At 52.1% G+C, this 24,245-nt stretch overlaps 2 protein-coding genes across 3 annotated transcripts in view; both read right to left on the bottom strand.

Annotated features, from left to right (window-relative positions):
- The window catches only part of ATP13A2 (ATPase cation transporting 13A2), a 30,187-nt gene extending 28,775 nt beyond the window's left edge, over positions 1 to 1,412 (bottom strand). For both annotated transcript variants that reach the window (XM_054292004.1, XM_054292005.1), the window contains exon 1: positions 1,360 to 1,412. In XM_054292004.1, coding sequence (XP_054147979.1) covers positions 1,360 to 1,369 — 10 coding nt within the window. In that variant the 5' untranslated portion in view covers positions 1,370 to 1,412. The remainder of the gene's footprint in view (positions 1 to 1,359) is intronic.
- Positions 1,413 to 2,952: 1,540 nt separating this feature from the next.
- On the bottom strand, positions 2,953 to 23,197 carry SDHB (succinate dehydrogenase complex iron sulfur subunit B). The gene is made up of 8 exons (XM_054291921.1): positions 23,107 to 23,197; positions 20,002 to 20,126; positions 18,354 to 18,439; positions 11,040 to 11,176; positions 10,126 to 10,242; positions 7,389 to 7,490; positions 5,643 to 5,765; positions 2,953 to 3,059 (listed from the first exon to the last, which is right to left on the bottom strand). Exons 1-8 carry the CDS (start codon positions 23,179 to 23,181, stop codon positions 2,982 to 2,984), a joined length of 843 nt encoding a protein of 280 aa, XP_054147896.1. The 5' UTR covers positions 23,182 to 23,197; the 3' UTR covers positions 2,953 to 2,981.
- Positions 23,198 to 24,245: the final 1,048 nt, after the last annotated feature.

Raw genomic sequence — 24,245 nt, 5'->3', positions numbered from 1 at the left:
GGAGTTTGGGGTTTGGATGGTTTAGGGTTTGAGGGGTTTGGGATTTGGAGAGTTTGGGGGTTTTGGGAGTTTGGTATTTGAAGAGTTTGTGGTTTGGAGGATTTTGGGGGGTTAGGAGGGGTTTGGGATTTGGAGGATTTGAGGGTTTTGGGGTTTGGGGAGTTTGGGGTTTGGAGCACCACACAGCCCTGCCCACATTTCCTTCCCCTCGGATCCAGGGCCAGAATTCCCGAGGAATGCGGAGCCAGGAGGTCCCAGGATGGGAGAGGGGCCGGGAAAGAAATGGGACAAAAATGGGAAAAAAAGCAAAATAAAATACGGAAATAAAGCCGAATAAAAGGGGAAGTGAAGCAAAACAAAAAAGGGAAGTGGAGCTCAATAAAGCGAAATAAAAGAGAAACGGAACAAAATTAAAAAGCAAAATAAAGTGAAATAAAAGAGAAATGGAATTTAAAAAAGTGAAAAAAAGCAAAAGATAAAAAGCAAAATGAATTGGAGTAATAAAAAGGAGAAAAATCAAGATGAAAAAACAAAATAAAGGAAAATAATAAAGAAAAGTGAAGTGAAAAAACAAAGCAAAGGAAAAAGCAAAATAAAGCACAGTGAAAAAGCAGAAAAACAAAGGAAACAAAACTACAGCAAAATAATGATGCCAAATATAAAAATAAAAAGTGAAAGTAAAAAAAGACACAAAAGAAAGCAAAGCAAGAAAGCAAAATAAAATTAAGTCAAATAAAGAGGAATTATAAAGAGAATTAAAACAAAATAAAACTGCGGAATTTAAAAAGATAGCAACGGAATAAAGAAAAATTAAAAAAAAATAAATAAAGCATAGTGAGGCAAATTAAAAAAGCAAAATTTTAGAAGAAAGACAAAATAATAAAGCAAAAAAAAGAAGGAGTAAGTGGGAATACATGGGAATAAATAGGAATAAACGGGAATAAATGGGAACACATGGGAATACATGGGAATAAATGGGGATGAAGGGGAATAAATGGAAATAAATGGGAATAAATGGGAATACATGGGAATAAATGGGAATAAACGGGAAATAAATGGAAATAAATGGGAATAAACGGGAAATAAATGGGAACACATGGGAATAAATGGGAATAAACGGGAAATAAATGGGAACACATGGGAATAAATGGGAATAAACGGCAGTGGAGCTGCGAGGGTCCCGCCCCCCGGGCTGGGCTGGAGCGGCCCCGGGAGCCCCCGGCGGCGCTTTGGGGTTCGGGGGGCTCCGGGGACTCGGGGGGGTCCCGGTCCCTGATCCCGACCCCTCATCCCATTCCCGACCCCGATCCCCTTCCCGGATCCCATTCCCGGATCCCGGTCCCGGTGCCGGTTCCTGACCTGAGCTCATGGTGCAGCCCCGCGGCCCCGCGCGCCGCCGGAAAGGGCGGGGCCGGAACGGCGGAGAATGCTGGGAATTGGAGTCCGCACCCCAAACCAGGTGTGACACCCCAGGGGATGCTGGGAATTGGAGTCCAACCCACAAAACAGGTGTGACACCCGGGGGATGCTGGGAATTGGAGTCCAGACCGCAAAAACAGGTGTGACACCCCGGGGGATGCTGGGAATTGGAGTCCAAACCACAAAACAGGTGTGACACCCGGGGGATGCTGGGAAATGGAGTCCAGACCGCAAAAACAGGTGTGATACCCAGGGGATGCTGGGAATTGGAGTCTGCACCCCAAAAAAAGGGTGTGACACCCCGGGGGATGCTGGGAATTGTAGTCCACACTGCAAAAACAGGCGTGGCACCCGGGGGATGTCGGGGATCGGACTCCACATCCCAAACCAAGTGTGACACCCCAGGGGATGCCGGGAATTGTAGTTCACGCCCCAAAAGAGGTGTGACTGCCCAGAGGATGATGGGAATTGGAGTCCGCACCCCCAAACCAGGTGTGGCACCTGGGGGATGCTGGGAAATGGAGTACGCACCCCAAAACCAGGTGTGGCACCCCGAGGGATGCTAGGAATTGCACTCTGCACCCCCTAAAACAGGTGTGGCACCCAGGGGATGCTGGGAATTAGAGTCCAGACCACAAAAAACCAGGTGTGACACCCCAGGGGATGCTGGGAATCGGAGTCTGCAACCCCAAAACAGGTGTGGCACCCGGGGGATGCCGGGAATTGGAGTCCAGACCACAAAAATGGGGTGTGGCATCCCAGGGGGATGCTGGGAATTGGGAGTCCACATGGCAAAACCAGGTGTGAGACCCCAGGGGATGCTGGGAATTCTAGTTCACATCCCAAAACCAGGTGTGGCACCCAGGGGATGCTGGGAATTGGAGTCTGCACCCCAAAAATGGGACGTGACACCCCAGGAGTGGCGTCCCTGTGACCTCGCAGGAGCCACATCCCATTTCTGGGAGGTTTGAGTGATTCAGACCCAAATCATGAATTCACCAGCAAAGCTGGAGCTGCTCCGAACATCCCAACTGGAGAAAGCTGCTGGTAAAAATAGCAGGGAAAAAAGGAAGATTCACCCCTAAAAAATCCCATTTTCCTGGGATTTGGAGTAAGACTCAGGAATCAAACCAGGGTCCCACGGGGTGGGGAGAGAACATCTTGTTCGTGGTGGATCTAGAGGTAAAAATATCATTTAGAAGAAAAGGATTCATCCCTAAAAAAAACCCCATTTTCCTGGAGAAGAAATCAGGAATACAAACCAGACTTGTTCCTGGTGGATCTGTCCCCATGCTGCCTCCTGGGAGCTCCAAACGCTCAGTTTTGGGATTTCGGCTCAGAATCCCTCCCCCATTCCCTGTTCCCAGCCAATCCCAGCCCCGGGAGCTCTGGGATGGCAAAACACTCCATGAAGGGAATCAATAAATGAATAATAAATGAATAATAAATGAATAATAAAGGATGGAGCCTGAGCTGTTCTTTACAGCCTTTATTGCAGGTGCACAGGTAACCCTGGCACAGGTGTGAGGGTCACTCCTGGGTCACTCTGGGTCACTCAGCCCTCAGGCAGTCGCTGCCTTCTGCTTGTAGGTCGCCATCATCTTCTTGATCTCAGCGATGGCTTTGCCAGGGTTCAGCCCCTGTGGGAGAGGCTGGTCAGGGCCTGGGGGGGCTGCAGCACCTTCCCTTCCCTTCCCTTCCCTTCCCTTCCCTTCCCTTCCCTTCCCTTCCCTTCCCTTCCCTTCCCTTCCCTTCCCTTCCCTTCCCTTCCCTTCCCAAACCTTCCCTTCCCTTCCCTTCCCTTCCCTTCCCTTCCCTTCCCTTCCCTTCCCTTCCCAAACCTTCCCTTCCCAAACTTTCCCTCCTTCCTTCTCATCCCCTACTGAACTCCCAACCCTGCTGCTGTTCCACCTTTTTTCCCCTAAAACCTGGAACTCTCCTTCCTTTCAAACCCCAGCAGGTCACAGGATGGGTTACAGTTGTGATAAACTCCCAAATCTGTTGCTATTCCACCATTTTTTCCCCCAAAAAGCTGGAATTCAGCCGGTTCTGCCCTTCCTATAAACCCTGGGAGGTCACAGGATGGATCCAAACCACAATAAAATCACAAATGAGTTGCTACTCATAGAAATAGTTGGTACAGGAGGTGCTCAGCACCAATTTTTTCCCAAAAAAACTGGAATTCAGGCAGATATTCTGCTTCCTTCCAAACACTGGGAGGTCAAAGGCTGGATCCAAGTGACAGCAAACTCCCAAATCTGCTGCTACTCCACCATTTTTCCCCCTAAAACCTGGAATTCAGCTGATATTGTCCTTCCTCTCTGCACTGAGCAGGTGCTCAGGACCCCTTTTTTCCCTAAAACCTGGAACTGAGCTGGTTCTGTCCTTCCTATAAACCCTGGGAGGTCCCAGGATGGATCCAAGTGACAGCAAATTCACGAATCTGCTGCTATTCCACCTCTTTTCCCCCTAAAATCTGGAACTGAGCTGGTTCTGCCCTTCCTATAAACCCTGGGAGGTCACAGGTGGGATCCAAGGCACAATAAAATCACAAATGAGTTGCTACTCATAGAAATACTTGGTACAGGAGGTGCTCAGCACCCATTTTCCCAAAAAATCATGGAGTTCAGCCAGTTTTCTCCTTCTCAGCCAGATATTTTCCTTCCTTTCAAACCATGGGAGGTCACAGGATGGATCCAAGCCACAGCAAACTCCCAATTCTGCTGCTACCCCACTTTTTTATCCCCTAAAAGCTGGAATTTGGCTGATATTGCCCTTCCTTTCTGTGCAGGACAGATTTAAATTGCAGCAAATTCACAAATGTGCTGCTACTCATTAAAACATTTGTTAGAGGAGCTGCTCAAAACCTCTTTTTTTTCCTAAAAATCCCAGTCCAGCCTGACTTGAACCCTCCTTTTGCAGCCCAGGGAGGCTCAGGACAGCTGGGACAGCTCTGGCCCCAGCCAGGATGGGAATTCCAGAGGGTTCAATGCAGCTCTGCCCCATTCCAGCTTCAGTTTAGGAGCAAACTGGGAATTCCAGAGGGTCCAGACCCATCCCAGCCTCAGTTCTGGGGGCAAACTGGGAATTCCAGGGGCTCCAAGTGCAGCTCTGCCCCATTCCAGCCTCACTTTGGGGGCAGACTGGGAATTCCAGGGGCTCCAATGCAGCTCTGCCCCATCCCAGGTTCAGTTTAGGGGCAAACTGGGAATTCCAGAGGGTCCAGAAATATTCCAGCCTTGTTTTGGGGGCAAACTGGGAATTCCAGTGGCTCCAGGCCCATCCCAGCCTCAGTCTGGGGGCAGACTGGGAATTCCAGAGGGTCCAAATCCATTCCAGCTTCACTTTGGAGGCAGATTGGGAATTCCAGGGGCTCCAAGTGCAGCTCTGCCCCATTCCAGCTTCAGTTTGGGGGCAAATTGGGAATTCCAGAGGGTCCAGATCCATCCCAGCCTCAGTTTTGGGGGCAGACTGGGAATTCCAGGGGCTCCAGAAACATTCCAGCCTTGTTTTGGGGGCAGACTGGGAATTCCAGGGGGTGCAGGTCCATCCCAGCCTCAGTTTTGGGGCAGAATGGGAATTCCAGGGGCTCCAAGAGCAGCTCTGCCCCATCCCAGCCTCAGTTTTGGGGGCAATCTGGGAATTCCAGAGGGTCCAGACCCATTCCAGCTTCACTTTGGAGGCAAACTGGGAATTCCAGGGGCTCCATCTCAGGCTGTGGACACTGCCCCAGTGACTCATGTCCCCTCCATGCCAGGCTGTGCCCCATGTCCCCTCCATGCCAGGCTATGCTCCGTGCCCTGTGTCCCCTCCATGCCAGCCTGTGCCCCATGTCCCTCCATGCCAGGCCATGTCCCTGTGTCCCCCTATGCCATGCCAGCCCACACCCTGTATCCCCTATGTCTCTCCATGTCCCCCTGCGTCCCGTGTCCCCTCCATGCCAGGCCATGTCCCGGTGTGCCCCTGTGCCAGCCCATGCCCTATGTCCCCTGTGCCCCGTGTCCCCCCATGTCCCCTGTGTGCCCAGTGTCCCCCATGTACCCCATGTCCCCCCATGCCAGCCTGTGCCCCCCATGTCCCCTGTGTGCCCAGCGTCCCCCATGTGCTCTGTGTCCCCCATGTCCCCATGTCCCCCGCGTCCCCCCCTGCCAGCCTCTGTCCCCCATGTCCCTGCCATGTCCCGTGTCCCTCCATGTCCCCTGTGTGCCCAGTGTTCCCGGTACCTTGGGGCAGGTGCGGGTGCAGTTCATGATGGTGTGGCAGCGGTACAGCGAGAACGGGTCCTGCAGCTGCGCCAGGCGCTCCTCCGTGAAATCATCCCGGGAATCGATCATCCAGCGGTACGCCTGGGGACAGGGACACTGCTGGGACACTGCTGGGGACAGTGCTGGGACAGGGACACTGCTGGGACAGGGACACTGACACTGCTGGGACAGGGACACTGCTGGGACAGGGACACTGACACTGCAGGAACAGGGACACTGCTGGGGCAGGGACACTGCTGGGACAGGGACACTGACACTGCTGGGGCAGGGACACTGCTGGGACAGGGACACTGACACTGCAGGAACAGGGACACTGCAGGAACAGGGACACTGCTGGGGCAGGGACACTGACACTGCAGGAACAGGGACACTGCTGGGGCAGGGACACTGCTGGGGACAGGGACACTGCTGGGACACTGCTGGGGACACTGCAGGGACAGGGACACTGCTGGGACAGGGACACTGCTGGGGACAGGGACAATGACACTGCTGGGGACACTGCAGGGACAGGGACACTGCTGGGACAGGGACACTGACACTGCTGGGGACAGGGACACTGCTGGGACACTGCTGGGGACACTGCAGGGACAGGGACACTGCTGGGACAGGGACACTGCTGGGGACAGGGACACTGCTGGGACACTGCTGGGGACACTGCAGGGACAGGGACACTGCTGGGACAGGGACACTGACACTGCTGGGGACAGGGACACTGCTGGGGCAGGGACACTGCTGGGACAGGGACACTGCTGGGGACATTGCTCGGACAGGGACACTGACACTGCTGGGGACAGGGACACTGCTGGGGACACTGCTGGGACAGGAACAGTGCTGGGACAGGGACACTGCTGGGGACATTGCTGGGGACAGGGACACTGCTGGGATAGGGACACTGCTGGGACACTGCTGGGACAGGGATGCTGCTGGGGACATTGCTTGGACAGGGACACTGCTGGGGACACAGACACTGCTGGGACACTGCTGGGACAGGGACACTGACACTGCTGGGGACAGGGACACTGCTGGGGAGAGGGACTGCTGGGACACCACAAACACTGCTCAGGACTCACACACACACTGTTAGGGACACTACTGGGGACAGGGACATTGCTGGGGACACGGACACTGCTGGGGACACACACCCAACTGGCACCAGCTGGGGATCCCACAGTGACACCACCCAGCAGTGCCAGGCCAGGCCGGTGACACTGCTGCCTGAGGATTTTATATTCTGCATTTCTCAGACCCTGTGCTGCATCAGTGCCTAACCCTGAACTCCACACAGTGTCAGCTGCCGCTCTCCCGTTCTGCTCACACACAATTCCCCTGGGCCTGAAACTCCAGGACACCCTCCAGCCTCAGGGCCCAAAAAGTATAAACAAAATGAGTTTGGGGGCAGCAAACTTGGGGTAAATGACTTCATCACCTGAAGGAGGACTAACCCATGATATGTAAACGGGGTTAAAAATTTAAAATTGTCTGAAAAACTCGTGCCCATTGTCCATTCTGGGTGCGGCCTCAGAGTTTTCTAAGTGTCCAAGGTGTGCCCACTGAAGCCTTTAATAAACACTCACTTCATCCTCTTAACCCTGTCTGGCCTCTCTAGGCAGCCACTCCAAGGCACCAACACCGGCCAGGTGACACTGACACTGGCAGGTGACACTGGCAGGTGACACTGGCAGGTGACACAGCGTCTGTCCTCACCTGCATGAGCACGGCAGGGCCCAGGTACTTGTCCCCGTTCCACCAGTAGCTGGGACAGCTGGTGCTGCAGCAGGCACACAGGATGCACTCGTAGAGCCCGTCCTGCCAGGGAGGGGACACAGCACGCTGTCACCACGGGGCTGGTGACACAGGGGATCCACCCCTGTCCCCACGGAACAGCTCCTGTGTGAGGCAGCAATTCCTGAGGGGAACAATCCCGACCCTCCCACACCGGGGCCAGGAGCTGCCCGTCATGGTCCTTGTGGCCCCCCCCAGGGTCCTTGTGGTCCCCCCAGATTCCTTGTGGCCCCCCAGGGTCCTTGTCTCCTCCCATGGTCCTTGTGGTCCCCCCAGGATCCTCATGGCTTCCCCCAGGGTCCTCGCGGCCACCCCCAGGTTTTTGTGGTCCCCCCCATTGTCCTTGGGGTCCCTCTCATGGTTCTTGTGGTCCCCCCAGGGTCCTCGTGGCACCCCCAAGGTCCTTGTGGTCCCCCCATGGTCCTTGTGGCCCCCTCAGGGTCCTTGTGGTCCCCAAAATGTCCTTGTGGCCCCCCAGGGTCCTTGTGACACCCCCCCAGGGTCCTCGTGGCCCCCCTCCAGCTCAGGGTATTCATTCCATGTTCCCAGGAGCCCCACAATGAACCAGGATCTGGGGCAGCAGGGGAAGGACACGGCCTGGAGAGGGAAGGGGGAGCTGCTGGGTTCTCCTGCACCCCTGCCTTGGGTTCCTGCTCTCCCACCTCAGGTTCCTGCACCACCTTGGATTCCTGCACCCCTGCCTCGGGCTCTCCCACCTCGGGTTCCTACACTCCCACCTTGGGCTCCTGCACTCCCATTTTGGGCCCTCCTGCACTCGCAGCTCAGGTTCCGGCACTCCCACCTTGTGTCACAGACATCTTTTATGGAAAATCCTTTCCTTAGGATTTTTCCTCCTGAGAAGCTGAGAGGCCTCAGGAACAAAATGTAAACAATGATTATCTGCTGCTGTGGAATGCAACAGGGGCATCTGGGATTGGTCTCATGTGGTTGTTTCTAATTAATGGCCAATCACAGAGTGTTGCAGACATTTTTTTACAGAAATTTTTTCTTTGAAATTGTTTATCTTCTGAGAAGTTGAGGGGTTTAGAAAAAGAATGTAAACAATGATTATTAGCTGCTGTGAAATGCAATAAGATGCACCTGTGATTAATTCATGTTCCCATGTTTATAATTAAGGGCCAATCACAGGAGCAAGCTGGGGACAAAGTCCCTGGACACAACTTTGTTATAGATTCTTTCTTTCTATTCTATTCTTAGCTTAGCAAGCCTCTGCAACTTCTCTCTTTATCCCTATTAGTATAGTTATAATGTATTATATATCATATATCAATAAATCCAGCCTTCTAATCAAAAAAACAAGATTCTCGTCTTTCTCTCACCACCCCAGCGACCCACTCAGGTCGCTGTAATAACAGAGAGTCTGAGCCACAAGCCTTTGTTATCATTCTTTCTATTCTATTCTTAGCCAGCCTTCTGAGGAAATCCTGTCTTCTTTTAGTACAGTTTTAATGTAATATATATCATAAAATAATAAATCAGCTGTCTGAAATATGGAGTCAGATCCTCATCTCTTCCCTCATCCTCCATGTGAACACAGCCACAGCTCTGCCCAGCCTCCCTTCCTGCTGCTCACATCCACCTCTCCCTCCCAAAATGGGATTTGGTGGAGCAGGGCCAGGCTGAGCTCGGAATCCTGCAATGATGGATCCATCCTGGCAGCTCAGAGGAAAAACCCCTAATCCCTGTGGCAGCCATGGAAATCCACCCCAAACCTTGGCCACACACATCAGCCTTGTAAAGAGCTGTCAAAAAACTGCCCTCAAATCCCCCCTGTTCAACACAGACACCCCAAATCCTGCACTTGAGCTTTTCCCAGGAGCTTTCCAGGCTGAAAAACCCCAGTGAGGTGTGAGCACAGCCAGAGACCCTCTCCCCACCGGAGCCTGCAGAGAGCTCCCAGCAGCAGGAATTCCACAGGGGAATGGGATGGGATGGGATGGGATGGGGATGGGATGAGGGTGGGATGGGATGGGGATGGGGATGGGGATGGGATGGGATGGGATGGGATGAGGATGGGGTGGGATGGGGTGGGATGGGATGGGATGGGATGGGGATGGGATGAGGGTGGGATGGGATGGGATGAGGGTGGGATGGGATGGGATGGGATGGGGATGGGATGGGGATGGGGGTGGGATGGGATGGGGATGGGGATGGGGATGGGGATGGGGATGGGATGGGGATGGGATGGGATGGGATGGGGTGGGATGGGATGGGATGGGATGGGGGTGGGATGGGATGGGATGGGATGGGATGGGATGGGATGGGGATGGGGATGGGATGGGATGGGATGGGATGGGATGGGATGGGATGGGGATGGAGATGGGATGGGGATGGGGTGGGATGGGGATGGGATGGGATGGCATGGGGGTGGGATGGGGGTGGGATGGGATGGGATGGCATGGGGGTGGGATGGGGTGGGATGGGGGTGGGATGGGATGGGGTGGGATGGGATGGGGATGGGATGGGATGAGGGTGGGATGGGGGGCAATGGGATCAGAGCCCCCCTGGCAAGCCCAGCTCCCTGCGCTGAGCTGTGGGGCCGTGTCCCACACTGTGGGATTGGGAAGGGGCTGAGGGCTCAGCTGTGACCCTGGGCTGCTCTGGGAGGGGTCTCAGCACTGAAGCTGCAGTTTCTGACCAGTTTCTGGCGGTCCTCTATGGACTGCAGGTACTGCTGCTTGCCCTCCTTGGACTCGTCCTTCTTCTTCAGGTAGGGCTCGATGGATTTGTACTGGGCATAGAAGTTACTCAGGTCCTGGGGCAGGAAAAGCACAGGGATCTGGTTACGGGGCTGAGGAGAATCAGGGAACATCCCCATCCCCAAACCCCACCCCAAATCCCACCCTGCTGTCCTGGGGGCAGGAAAAGCACAGGGATCTGGTTATGGGCTGAGGAGAATCAGGAAATATCCTCAGCTAGATCCACCCCAAATCCCACCCCTGCAATTCTGGGGGCAGGAAAATCACAGGGACCTGGTTATGGGGCTGAGGAGAATCAAGGAACATCTCCATCCTCAAATCCCACCCCAAATCCCAGCCCTGCTGTCCTGGGGCAAGAAAAGCACAGGGACCTGGTTATAGGGCTGAGGAGAATCAGGGAATATTCCCAGTTGGATCCACCCCAAATCCCACCCCTGCTGTCCACCCCAAATCCCACCCATGGTGATCACCCCAAATCCCACTCCTGCTGTCCTGGGACAGGAAAAGCACAGGGACCTGGTTCTGGGGCTGAGGAGAATCAGGGAACATCCCCATCCCCAAATCCCAGCCCTGCTGTCCACACCGTGGGGCCCTGACCCCTCCCTCCAGCCCCACCCTGGGGGTACAGCCTCTTCCCAAAATCCCCAAATCCCACCTAAATCCCTTCCTGGCACAGCCTCACCCCCAATTCACACCTGAACACCTGAGCAGGAGGTGCCATTCCCTCCCCAGAGCTGCCACATTCCAGGCCAGCACACCTTGACTCACCGGGACCCACCCAAGTGACACCTGGCCCTGGTGGCAGCTGCCACTCCCTGTCCCAGCCCAGGCTGTCCCCTGGCCCCGCACTCACCGGGACCAGGTCCTTCACCACATACATGTGGGGCAGGGGGTAGATTTTGGTGACTTTGCTGAGGTCACTGTCGATTTTTTTGATGCAGGCCAGGGTGTTGCCGCCGGCGATGTTCATGGCGCAGGAGCCGCAGATCCCTGAGGGGGAACAGCAGAGCCAAGGGTGGGATTGTCACTGCTGGCCCCCAAAACCCACCTGGGCTGTGCTGGGGAATCTCTGCTTGCTCCTTCCAAACCCACCAGGATCCCAAAAAAACTCTTCCCAACCTGACAGGGTTTTGGGAAACCACTTTGAACCCACCAGGGTCTTCATCCATCCCACAAAACCTCCTGGAAAGGCTCTCCCCAACCTTCTGGGATCCACAATAACCCCAAAAAATCTCTTCTCACCATACCAGGTGAGTCTGATATGTCAGGTGAGTCTGATATGTTTCCTGTCCCAGAAAACCTCCTGGAAAGGCTCCTCCCAACCTTCTGGGATCCTCACTTACCCCCAAAAATCTCTTCTCACCATACCAGGGTCCTCACCCATCCCAAAAAAAATTGGTCACAGGTTCTGGAAAAGCCTCCTGCTGCTCCTCAGAGGCCTCATCCATCTCCAAAAACGCTTTCTTGTTCTATCAGTGTCCTCACCTTTCTGGAAAACCCTTTCCCAACCCAACAACGTCCCCACCTGTCCCAGAAATCCTCCTGGAAAGGCTCTTCTGGGATCCTCACTTATCCCAGAAAATCTCTTCTCACCATATCAGGATCCTCACCTGTCCCAGAAAACCTCTTGGAAAGGCTCTTCACAACCTTCTGGGATCCTCACTTACCCCAAAAACTCTTCTCACCATACCAGGGTCTTCACCCATCCCAGAAAACCTCATCTCAGGTTCTGGAAAAGCCTCCTGCTGCTCCTCCAGAGGCCTCAGCCATCCCCAAAAACCCCTTTGTGTTCTATCAGGGTCTTCACTTGTCCTGGAAAACCCTTTCCCAACCCAACAAGGGCCCCACCTGTCCCAGAAAACTTCCTGGAAATGCTGTTTCCAACATTCTGGGATCCACATAATCCCAAAAAAATCTCTTCTCACCATACCAGGGTCCTCACCCATCCCAGAAAACCTCGTCACAGCTTCTGGAAAAGCCTCCTGCTGCTCCTCCAGAGGCCTCAGCCATCTCCAGAAAACACTTTGTGCTCTATCAGTGTCCTCACCTGTCCCAGAAAACTTCCTGGAAATGGTCTCCCAACCTGCTGGGGTCCACAATAACTCCAAAAAATCTCTTCTCACCACACCAGGGTCCTCACCCATCCCAGAAAAATTGGTCACAGGTTCTGGATAAGGCTCCTGCTGCTCCTCAGAGACCTCACCCATCCCCAAAAACCCCTTTGTGTTCTATCAGTTCTATCACCTGTCCTGGAAAACCTCCTGGAAAGGCTCTTCACAACCTCCTGGGATCCACAATAACCCCAAAAAATCTCTTCTCACCATACCAGGGTCCTCATCCATCCCAAAAAACCTCATCACAGCTTCTGGAAAAGCCTCCTGCTGCTCCTCCAGAGGCCTCAGCCATCCCCAAAAACCCCTTTGTATTCTATTAGGGTCCTCACCTGTCCTGGAAAACCCCTTCCCAACCTGCCAGGGTCCCAAAAAACCTCTTCCCAACCCACCAGATTCCCAAAACACTCCTCCCATTCCACCAGGGTCTTCATCCATCTCACAAATGCCCCAAAAGAGAAGAAGGTCGGAATTCCCCACTGGGGCTGAAAGATTTTTAACTTCAGCAGGGATCAAACACAGCAGCTGCTTCCATCAGCACCAAACCCCTTTTCCATGGGGCAGCTCCGTCCCCAGCAGCAAATGAGGGGGTTTGGGTGAGATTTGGGAAGGGGACAACATCCAGCTCTGCTCTCGGGTTTGGGACATGAGGTGGGAGCTGAGAGAGGCATAAAATAAATAAAAAATAAAAAACACAACAAAAAACGGCATTAAAACACGGGGAGAGAGAACCCCAGGGCTGGCAGGGATGGAAGGGACCTCTGGGAACCATCCAAACCTGGAGAAGGTGGCACTGGAATGTGTCCAGGGGGATTTGGGACCTCCCTGGGCTCTGTCCAAACTTTTTTTACCCCTAAAATCCCCAACTGAGCCTGGTTTTGTCCTTCCTTCTATGCTGGGAGCTCACAGGATGGACCAAGTGATAGCAAACTCACAAACCTCACTCCACCCTTTTTCCCTCTAAAGCTGGAGTTGGATTCCACTCTAGGAAAAGAACTTTTTCCCAAAGGTTCAGCAGGAATTTTTGTGTTTTAATGTAATTTTTTGTGTTTTAATGGAATTTTGGTGTTTTAATGGAATTTTCGTGTTTTAATTTGTGGCTGCTGCTCCTTGTCCTGTCTCTGGGCACCACTGGGAAGGGTTTGTCACCATCCCCTGGAAATATTTATAGGGATTGATGGGATCCCCTCTCTGCCTCCCCATCTCTGGAACAAACAGGGAATAAAACGCCCCAAATCATCCCTGAAATTCAGGATTGTAATTCAGGAGCAGCCCCCTCCCCTCGTGCCCATTCCCAGGGCACAAACTGCCCTCCCAAAGGTGACAGAGGGACAAAAATAGCCACACAAAGGGATGAAATGACCCCTGTGAGGTTCCTCCCACTGCAGAAAGGCTCCCAGGCATTTTGCAGGCAGCTGGGAGGGGAGCAGGGCCTGCAGCAGGAACGTGGGACTGGGGGAGCCTCAGAGGGGCAGGATGGAACCAGCCCGGCCTGAAAACCCGTCCCGAGCAGGGAAAATATTCAGGGCAGGAGCTGTGGCTGTCTGGGAGCCCCAGTCTGTGTGGAATTATTGCAGATTCCAGAGGAAAAGGTGCCTCGGGAGTGCTGCTTTCCATTCCCACCCCAGACAAAACATCCACAGGCACTGCCTGCCCTGAGACTGCCCTGCCTGCAGATCCAGCTGGTAATGCAGAGTCACTGCAGCCTGGAATGCACTCACACAGCTCAGCACAGCCTGAAATCCTGAGTCATTCCAGCCTGGAATGCAACTCCACAGCCCAGCAGCTCAGCAGGACCCTAATGCAGAGTCATTGCAGCCTGGAATGCAACCCCACAGCTCAGCAGGACCCTAAATCTAGAGTCCTTCCAGCCTGGAATTCACTCACACAGCCCAGCATGACCCTAAATCCAGAGTCACTCCTGCCAGGAATGCAACCCCACAGTCCAGGAGCCCAGCATGACCCGAAATCCAGAGTCACTCCTGCCAGGAATGCACTCCTACACCTCAGCAGGACCCTAATCCAGAGGGCCATTCCAGCCAGGAAGGCAACCCCACTGCTCAGCAGGACCCTAATCCAGAGTCATTGCAGCCAGAAACGCACTCTCACAACTCAGCAGCTCAGCAGAACCCTAAATCCAGAGTCATTGCAGCCTGGAATTCACTCACACAGTCTAGCAGGACCCTAAATCCAGTCACTCCTGCCAGGAATGCAACCCCACAGCCCAGTAAGCCCCCTAAATCCAGACTCATTGCAGCCAGGAATGCACTCCCACAGCCCAGCAGGACCCTAAATCCAGAGCCATTCCAGCCTGGAAGGCACTCACACAGCTCAGCAGGACCCTAATGCAGAGTCATTCCAGTGAGGAATGCAACCCCACAGCGCAGCACTACCCGAAATCCAGAGTCATTGCAGCCAGAACTGCATTCTTACAACTCAGCAGCTCAGCAGGACCCTAATCCAGAGTCAATCCTGCCAGGAATGCAACCCCACAGCCCAGTAAACCCCCTAAATCCAGAGCCATTCCAGCCAGAACTGCACTCCCACAGCCCAGCAGCTCAGCACAACCCTAATCCAGAGAGCCATTCCAGGCAGGAATGCACTTCCACAGCCCAGGAGCCCAGCAGGACCCCAAATCCAGAGCCCTTCCAGCCTGGAATGCACTCGCACAGCTCAGCACAACCTGAAATCCAGAGTCACTCCAGCCAGGAATGCACTCCCACAGCCCAGTAAGCCCCCAAATCCAGAGCCATTCCAGCCTGGAATGCACTCACACAGCTCAGCAGGACCCCAGATTTAGTCACTGCAGCCAGGAATGCAACCCCACAGCTCAGTGAAACCCGAAATCCAGAGCCATTCCAGCCTAGAATGCACTCCCACAGCCCAGTGTGACCCTAAATCCAGAGGGCCATTCCAGCCTGGAATGCACTCCCACAACTCAGCAGCTCAGCAGGACCCTAATCCAGAGTCATTCCAGCCAGGAATGCAACCCCACAGCCCAGGAGCCCAGCATGACCCCTAAATCCAGAGCCATTCCAGCCTGGAATGCACTCACAGAGCCCAGCATGACCCCAAATCCAGAGCCATTCCAGCCTGGAATGCACTCCCACAGCCCAGTGTGACCCCAAATCCAGAGCCATTCCAGCCTGGAATGCACTCACAGAGCCCAGCATGACCCCAAATCCAGAGCCATTCCAGCCTGGAATGCACTCCCACAGCCCAGCCTGACCCGTGACTCAGGAGTTTTTCCCAGGGGCAGTCTGGGAGCAGCCCCAAACCTGATCTGGGAGCAGCCACAACCCCAAACCAGCAGTGCCACAACCCCAAACCAGCAGTGCCCTTTTCCCCACTCCAGCCCTGCCCTCGGCCCCAGGGCCAAGGAGGAGATTCCTGGAGCTGTTCCTCGAAGTCCTGAGTGCTCTCTCCCAGTTCACCCAGTGTGATTCCCACAGCAGCACCGGCACAGCCCCCACTGCTCCCACCCCAGCCCCACTGCTGGAATCCTGATCTCCCCACACGCTGGGAGGAGGCACAGGAACCAGACTGGGAGAGAAACTGGAACAACTGGGAGCTGTGGAAGGAATTACTGGAGCTGGCAGCTCACAGCTGTGTCATTACACCCTGGGAGCACCAACTCCTGCTTTACTCCCTGGTTCATTTGGGTGTTTTATCCCCATGGGTGGAGGAGAGTTTTACTCTTTGGGTCACTCAGGTGTTTCATCCCCACTGGTAGGAGGAGAGGGGTTCTGAGGAGTTTTACTCCTTGGTTCATTTGAGTGTTTTACCCCCAGAAGTGAGAGGAGAGGGGTTCTGAGGAGTTTTACTCCCTGGTTTATTTGGGTGTTTTATCCCCAAGGGTGTGAGAGGAGGGATTCTGAGCAGTTTTACTGCTTGGTGTTTTATCTCCAGCGATGGGAGGAGAGAGTTCTGAGTAGTTTTATTCCCTGGTTCATTTGGGTGTTTTATCCTCAAAAGTGATAGGAGAGGGGTTCTGAGCAGTTTTACTCCTTAGTTCACTTGGTTTTATCCCCATGGGTGGAGGAGAGTTCTACTCCTTCGTTCACTCGGGTGTTTTATTCCCATAGATGGAGGAGAGGGGTTCTGAGCAGTTTTACTCCCTGGTTTATTTGGGTGTTTTATTCCCATGGGTGGGAGGAGGGAGTTCTGAGCAGTTTTACTCCTTGGGTCACTTGGTTTTATCCCCATAGGTGGAGGAGAGTTTTACTCTTTGGGTCACTCAGGTGTTTTATCCCCATGGGTGGGAGGAGAGGAGTGGTTCTGAGCACCTTTACTCCTTGGTTCACTTGGGTGTTTTATCCCCAGGGGTGTGAGAGGAGGGGTTCTGAGCAGTGTTACTCCTCGGTACTTTATCCCCAGAAGTGAAAGGAGAGAGTTCTGAGTAGTTTCACTCCCTGGTTTATTTGGGTGTTTTATCCCCAGATGTGAGAGGAGAGGGGTTCTGAGCAGTTTTACTCCCTGGTTTATTTGGGTGTTTTATTCCCACAGAGGGAGGAGAGGGGTTCTGAGGAGTTTTACTCCCTGGTTCATTTGGGTGTTTTATCCCCCAGTGGAAGGAGAGGGGTTCTGAGCAGTTTTACTCCCTGGTTCACTTGGTTTATCCCCACGGGTGGAGGAGAGTTTTACTCCTTGGGTCACTCAGGTGTTTCATCCCCATGGGTGGGAGGAGAGGGGCTCTAAGAAGTTTTAGTGCTTGGTTCATTTGGGTGTTTTATCCCCAGAGATGTGAGAGGAGAGGGGTTCTGAGCAGTTTTACTCCTTGGTTCACTTGGGTGTTTTATCCCCAGGGGTGTGAGAGGAGGGGTTCTGAGGAGTGTTACTCCTTGGTATTTTATCCCCAGAAGTGAAAGGAGAGAGTTCTGAGCAGTTTCACTCCCGGGTGAACTTGGGTGTTTTATCCCCAGATGTGGGAGAAGGGTTCTGAGCAGTTTTACTCCTTGGTTCATTTGGGTGTTTCATCCCCACGAGTGGGAGGAGGGAGTTCTGAGCAGTTTTACTCCCTGGTTTATTTGGGTGTTTTTTTCCCACAGAGGGAGGAGAGGGGTTCTGAAGAGTTTTACTCCTTGGGTCACTCGGATGTTTTATCCCCAGATGTGAGAGGAGAGGGGTTCTGAGCAGTTTTACTCCTTGGTGTTTTATCCCCACGGGTGGAGGAGAGGGGTTCTGAAGAGTTTTACTACTTGGTTCACTCAGGTGTTTTATCCCCCGAGATGGGAGGAGAAGGTTCTGAGTAGTTTTACTCCCTGGTTCATTTGGGTGTTTTATCCCCAGAAGTGAGAGGAAAGGGGTTCTGAGCAGTTTTACTCCTTAGTTCACTTGATTTTATCCCCATGGGTGGAGGAGAGTTTTACTCCTTGGTTCACTTGGGTGTTTTATCCCCACGGGTGGGAGGAGGGAGTTCTGAGCAGTTTTACTCCCTGGTTTATTTGGGTGTTTTATCCCCACGGGTGGGAGGAGGGAGTTCTGAGCAGTTTTACTCCCTGGTTTATTTGGGTGTTTTATTCCCACAGAGGGAGGAGAGGGGTTCTGAGCAGTTTTACTCCTTGGTATTTTATCCCCACGGGTGGAGAAGAGGGGTTCTGAAGAGTTTTACTACTTGGTTCATTTGGGTGTTTTATCCCCCAGTGGAAGGAGAGGGGTTCTGAACACTTTTACTCCCTGGTTCATTATGGTGTTTTATCCCCATGGGTGGGAGAGGAGAGATTCTGAAGAGTTTTACTCTTTGGTGTTTTATCCCCAGAGATGAGAGGAAAGGGGTTCTGAGCAGTTTTACTCCTTGGTTCACTCAGGTGTTTTATCCCCAGTGATGTGAGAGGGGGGTTCTGAGCTACCTGGGGCTCCCACACTCAGCACACCCAGCATTCCAGGGCCGTTCCAGGTGGGAATGTGCTGTCCCTAAGCACACCCAGCATTCCAGGGCCGTTCCAGGTGGGAATGTGCTGTCCCTAAGCACACCCAGCATTCCAGGGCCGTTCCAGGTGGGAATGTGCTGTCCCTAAGCACACCCAGCACTCCAGGTGGGACTGTTCTGTCCTTACCCTCCCTGCAGGACCTGCGGAAGGTCAGCGTGGAGTCCATCTCGTTCTTGATCTTGATCAGGGCATCGAGCACCATGGGCCCACACCTGCGGCACAAATCCCAAATCAGGGCCCCCACACGCAGGGTGCGACGCCTGCACCCACCCTCAGCAGCACCTAAAGGGGTTTTTAACAATTCCCATGAATTCTGTGGGAATCCCAGGGATCCCACAGGGATCTCTGAGCAGCAGGGCAGCCCTGGGGCAGGGTGGGTCAGACTCCTGTGACCACTGAGGGTTTGGCCAAGCCAAACCCCAGTGAGCTGTGCTGGCCCCTTTTCCCCTTTTGGGGTCAGGCTGTGACAGCCCTGCCTGGCCCTGTGAGTCACAAGGGACACGGGACAAACACTCGGGGACAATTTCTGTCATTTTACACCCAGGGCACCACCCAGGGATTGTTCACCGGAGTAAAGCCGCCCCAAAACTGGAGCTGTGGCTCCTGTGGGATTTGAGTAAGGCTGGGTGGGAGCAGGAGCTCCTGGAAGGACTCGGGGTGGATCCCTCTGGAAGGGTTTGGGGTGGGTTCCACTGGAGGAGCTACTGGGAAGGGTTTAGGATGGATCCCTTGGGAAGGCTTTGGGATGGATTCCTCTGGAGGAGCTCCTGGAAGGGTCTGAGGTGGATCCCTCTGGAGGAGATACTGGGAAGGGTTTGGGGTGGATCCCTTGGGAAGGGTTTGGGGTGGATCCCTCTGGAAGAGCTCCTGGAAGGGTCTAGGGTGGATTCCTCTGGGGAAGGTTTTGGGGTGGATCCCTTGGGAAGGGTTTGGGATGGATCCCTCTGGAGGAGCTCTTGGAAAGATTTGGGGTGGATTCCACTGGAGGAGCTCTTGGGAAGGGTTTGGGATGGATCCCTTGGGAAGGGTTTGGGATGGATTCCTCTGGAGAAGCCCTTGGGAAGGTTTTGGGGTGGATCCCTCAGGAAGGCTTTGGGGTGGATTACTCTGGAGGACCTACTGGGAAGGGTTTGAGGTGGATTCCTCTGGAGGAGCTCTTGGAAAGGGTTTGGGGTAGATCCTTTAGGAAGGGTCTGGGGTGGATCCTTCTGGAGGAGCTCCTGGGAAGGGCTTGGGGTGGATCCCTCGGGAAGAGCTCTTGGGAGGGTTTGGGATGGATCCCTTGGGACGGGTTTGGGATGGATTCCTCTGGAGAAGCCCTTGGGAAGGTCTTGGGGGGGATTCCTCTGGAGGAGCTACTGGGAAGGTTTTGGGGTGGTTCCCTTGGGAAGGGTTTGGGGTGGATTCCTTTGGAGGAGATACTGGGAAGAGTTTGGGGTGGATTCCACTGGAGGAGCTACTGGGAAGGATTTGGGGTGGATCCCTTGGGAAGGGTTTGGGATGGATCCCTTGGGAAGGGTTTGGGATGGATTCCTCTGGAGGAGCTCCTGGGAAGGGTCTGGGATGGGTCCCTCAGGAAGGGTTTGGGATGGATCCCTTGGGAAGGGTTTGGGATGGATTCCTCTGGAGAAGCTCCTGGGAAGGGTCTGGGGTGGGTTCCTCAGAGTGAGCCGTGCCCACAACGAGCTGCTCTGTGCCAGAGGTGAGCAGCCCCTTCCCAGCCATTCCCTGGAGCTGGGATTGCCCCCCAGCCCCATTCCCAAGGGACACCCACTTGTTCAGGTCCACCTCGTAGGTCTGCATGCGGGGTTTGTCCCCGGCCTTGTCAGGGTCCCATCTGTAGATGGCGAATTTCTTCAGGCGCGGAGCCGCCGCTGCCGTCTGTGCCTGCCGGAGCACCTGGAGCCGGGAAAAACAGCCTCAGATCCAGGGAAAAACAGCCTCAGATCCGGGGAAAAACAGCCTCAGATCCCAGGGAAAAACAGCCTCGGATCCTATCCCAGATCCCTGGGAAAAACAGCCTCAGATCCAGGGAAAAACAGCCTCAGATCACATCCCAGATCCAGGGCAAAACAGCCTCAGATCCAGGGCAAAACAGCCTCAGATCCAGGGCAAAACAGCCTCAGATCCAGGGAAAAACAGCCTCAGATCCCAGGGAAAAACAGCCTCAGATCCCAGGGAAAAACAGCCTCAGATCCCATCCTGGATCCAGGGAAAAACAGTCTCAGATCCCAGGGAAAAACAGCCTCAGATCCTATCCCAGATCCAGGGAAAAGCAGCCTCAGAATTCATCCTGGATCCAGGGAAAAACAGCCTCAGATCCAGGGAAAAACAGCCTCAGATCCCATCAGGAGGGATCCAGGAGGAGATACAGAGATGGATATGTGTGTGTATATTTTAAAACATATTAAATATATATATACATTCATATATATATTTATGAATATATAAATATATATTAACTACATATATATTTACTTACACACACCTATATATATGAACATGATATATATGTTTGGAATTACTTGTGGATATATATGTGTACACTGTAAGCTACATGTATTCACATTATTATTATACTGTATGTATTTATATATTATATATTGCATTGCATAGATTATATAACACATTGTATAAAATATATTTATATATATGTATAGATAAATATATAGGCACAAACATGCATATATATATATATAAATGTATATATAAATATACAGGCACAAACATATGTGCACACACATATGCACATTGTTTATGGAGTATTTTATTTGTAAATTATATGTATGTGTTTATAAATTATATGTATGTATTTATATGTATGTATTATAATGACTGTCATTATAATGACATAATTACATGTTTACTTTATTTATATATTGTGTTTAAAATGATAGTCTATGTATTTATATATTCTATATATAAATATATACATTCTATTATATTTAAGCAGTGTATATTAAGCATTATATTTATATATTTTATATATAAATATATATATTCTATTATATTTAAACAGTGTATATTAAACATTATATTTATATATTTTATATATAAATATATATATTCTATTCTATTAATACAGTGTATATTAAACATTATACTTATATATTCGATATATAAATATATATATTCTATTCTATTAATACAGTGTATATTACACATTATATAGAACACATGATATTTGTATTTATATATATACATATACACATATATATGTACATATAAGTATACAATGCATTTAATATGGAAAAAATTCATATTCTATGTATGCCTATAAATTACACATATTTATAGTTGTGTTTGTAAATTATAAGTATTTGTATAATGGGTTGCATGTGTAATTACAATAATATAAATATATTTTACATCTATTAATCTTTATGCACGTGTTTTATATACATTACTTATATATAAGTATTTTGCATGTAATGTCTGTAGATAAATGTATATAGACACATTAATATACCTATATTTATAGATAAATATAAAATAACAAAAATTACAAATACATACATTTACATATAGATTTTTTAATATTTACATATTTATATATAGAGATAAATGAGAAGTATTTTTATATAAATTTTAAAAATTTTATATAAATATATCCTGGGGCTCCCCCTGCTAGGATCCAGACTGATATTCCTGAAATTCTGACCCCTGCTCCTGGATCCATCAAACCCCAGAGGCTCTCCCTGCCCAGTTATCCCAGAATTCCCAAGCACATCCTGCTCTTGCTGGGATCACCCTTGGCCCTGCTCTTCCCAACCTTTTCCTGGAGTTTCTCCCAGCTCTTCCCAATATTTTCCTGGAATGTTCCAAATGCTCTTCTCAACTTTCTCCAGGAATGTTCCCCATGCTCTTTCTCCACCTTTTCCTGGAATATTCCCACTTCTTTTCCCAACCTTTTCCTGGAGCGTTGCCCCAGCTCTTCCCAACTTTCTCCCAAACCCTTCCCAGACCCTTCCAGCTGCCCTCTGCCCTCAGCCCCTCCCTTTTCCCCGCCATTCTTCCCCTATTTCACTTCCTCCTAGATCTCTGCTGTCCCCTCCCTTCATCCCCTTCTCCTCCCCTCTCCCAAATCCCACAGACCCCTTCCAACCCCTCTGCCACTGACCCTATTCCTTCCCAAATCCCATAGATTTCTCCAGCCCTTCTCCCACTGACCCTATTCCTTCCCAAACCCCCCCATCTCCTCTGCCACCGACCTTATCCCCAAATCCCACAGACCCCATTCCCTCGCACCCCACCCCATTTTCCCATACACTCTTCCCAGATTTTACAACATCCCAGTCCCCCTCCAGCCCCTCAAGCCCCACTGGAACGGCTCCCGCTGCCCACCCCAATTCCTGCACAGCCCCTTCCAGATCCCACAGACCCTCTCTCCCACCCTTTCCCTCCCCAATTCCGCCTTCCAGACCCCACAGATCCTCTCTCCCACCCTTTCCCTCCCCAATTCCCCCTTCCAGACCCCACAGACTCTCTCTCCCACCCTTTCCCTCCTCAATTCCCCCTTCCAGACCCCACAGACCCTCTCGCCCACCCTTTTCCTCCCCAATTCCCTCTTCCAGAGCCCCACAGACCCTCTCCAGCCCCCTCCCCACAACTCCTTCCCCCCTTTTACCTCATCTCCTCCTGCCCCCAGCCCCTTCCCAAGCCCTACCATCCCTAATTCCCTCACAATCCCCCTCCAGACCCCTCACTCCAATTCCGCACCCCACACTCCAATTCCAGCTCTCTCCCCACAGCTCCCTCTCCCCCTCAGCTCATCGCCCTTCTCTTCCACCGTCATCCCGGACCCCTGCAGCCCCCGGCCGCCTCTGCCCCGCCTCTCCCCGCTCCATTGCCAGCCCCTGCGGCATCCCCGGTCCCTCACCGTCCGCGGCCCGGCCCGCAAGAGTCGTGCAGGGACTCCGCTCCTCAAGGAGACTCCGACCGCGGCCGCCGCCATCTTGGCGATGCGCAGTTCCGACCGCCCCGGAAGCGCTCGCGCCGCCGCCATCTTGCTGCGCTGACGGGAAGGGTCGCCCGCCATTTTGAGTGTGGCGGCGCCCTCAGGAGAGGCGCCATGTTGGGTGTGGCGCACCCTGTGGGAGGGGAACAGGACGCCCCAAATCCCCTTTTTCTTTCCCAAATTTCCCTTTTTCTTTCCTAAATCTCCCTTGTTTTCTCTCCGTTAATTCCCAGCATCATTGTTTTGCGTGGAGGTACCTGTGCTGCTACCCCCCGCCTCAAGGGGACTTGCCCCAACACCAATGGGGCAAATGGTGGGTGCTGGGGAGCAAAGAGTCCCAGAGATATTAAGGTAGAAAAAGCTCTCCAAGGTCCCTCCAGGATTTTCAAGTCCAAGCTGAGGCTGATCCCCACCTTGTCCCCAGAGCACTGAGTACCATGTTCAGGCTTTCCTTGGGCACCTCTAGGGATGGATACTCCAAACCTCCCTGGGCAGCCCCTGACAAAAAATGCCCCTATTGGAAATAATGTAACTTTCTTAATTAGTTTTTAATTTATTGTTATAATTACTTGTAAGCAGTGCCCACTTTTAGCCGGCACAATTTAAAACTTCTTCACAGGCTCATACTTCTGTTTTGATCATTAAATCACTGAAACCTTGAGTTTGTTAAAGGTAACTCTGACAAACTTCAACAAAGCCAAAGGGATTTGAAGACTGGACATCTGGGATCTCAAATTTATGGACCTTTAAGGACACTGGAGTATGAAGAAGACACAGAGGAGATTGAATGCTGAAAAGCTGGGGATTGCCAATTGAAAAAGCCAAGAAAAGGATGATTAAAGAACTGAAGAATGTGGCCCAGCTTAGCATGAAGAGTGAGAAATCAATAACCAATAGTGGACAAAATGCTAATCAATGAAGAGCATTATTAGAACTCATTACACTGATTTCTTTGTTAAAGATAAATGAAAACATTTTGTATTGATGTGGAGGCTGGAGCTCTGTCAGCCATGCACAAACCCTGGCTGAGTTTAAATAAAGTGATGCCTGACTCACCAATA

Source organism: Melozone crissalis, unplaced genomic scaffold (genome assembly GCF_028551555.1).
Source record: "Melozone crissalis strain CALT ecotype California unplaced genomic scaffold, PUWL_Pcris_2 ptg000107l_1, whole genome shotgun sequence".
NCBI lineage: Eukaryota > Metazoa > Chordata > Aves > Passeriformes > Passerellidae > Melozone > Melozone crissalis.
The sequence above is the reverse complement of the archived record's forward strand: the minus strand, read 5'-3'. Positions and strand labels throughout refer to the sequence as shown.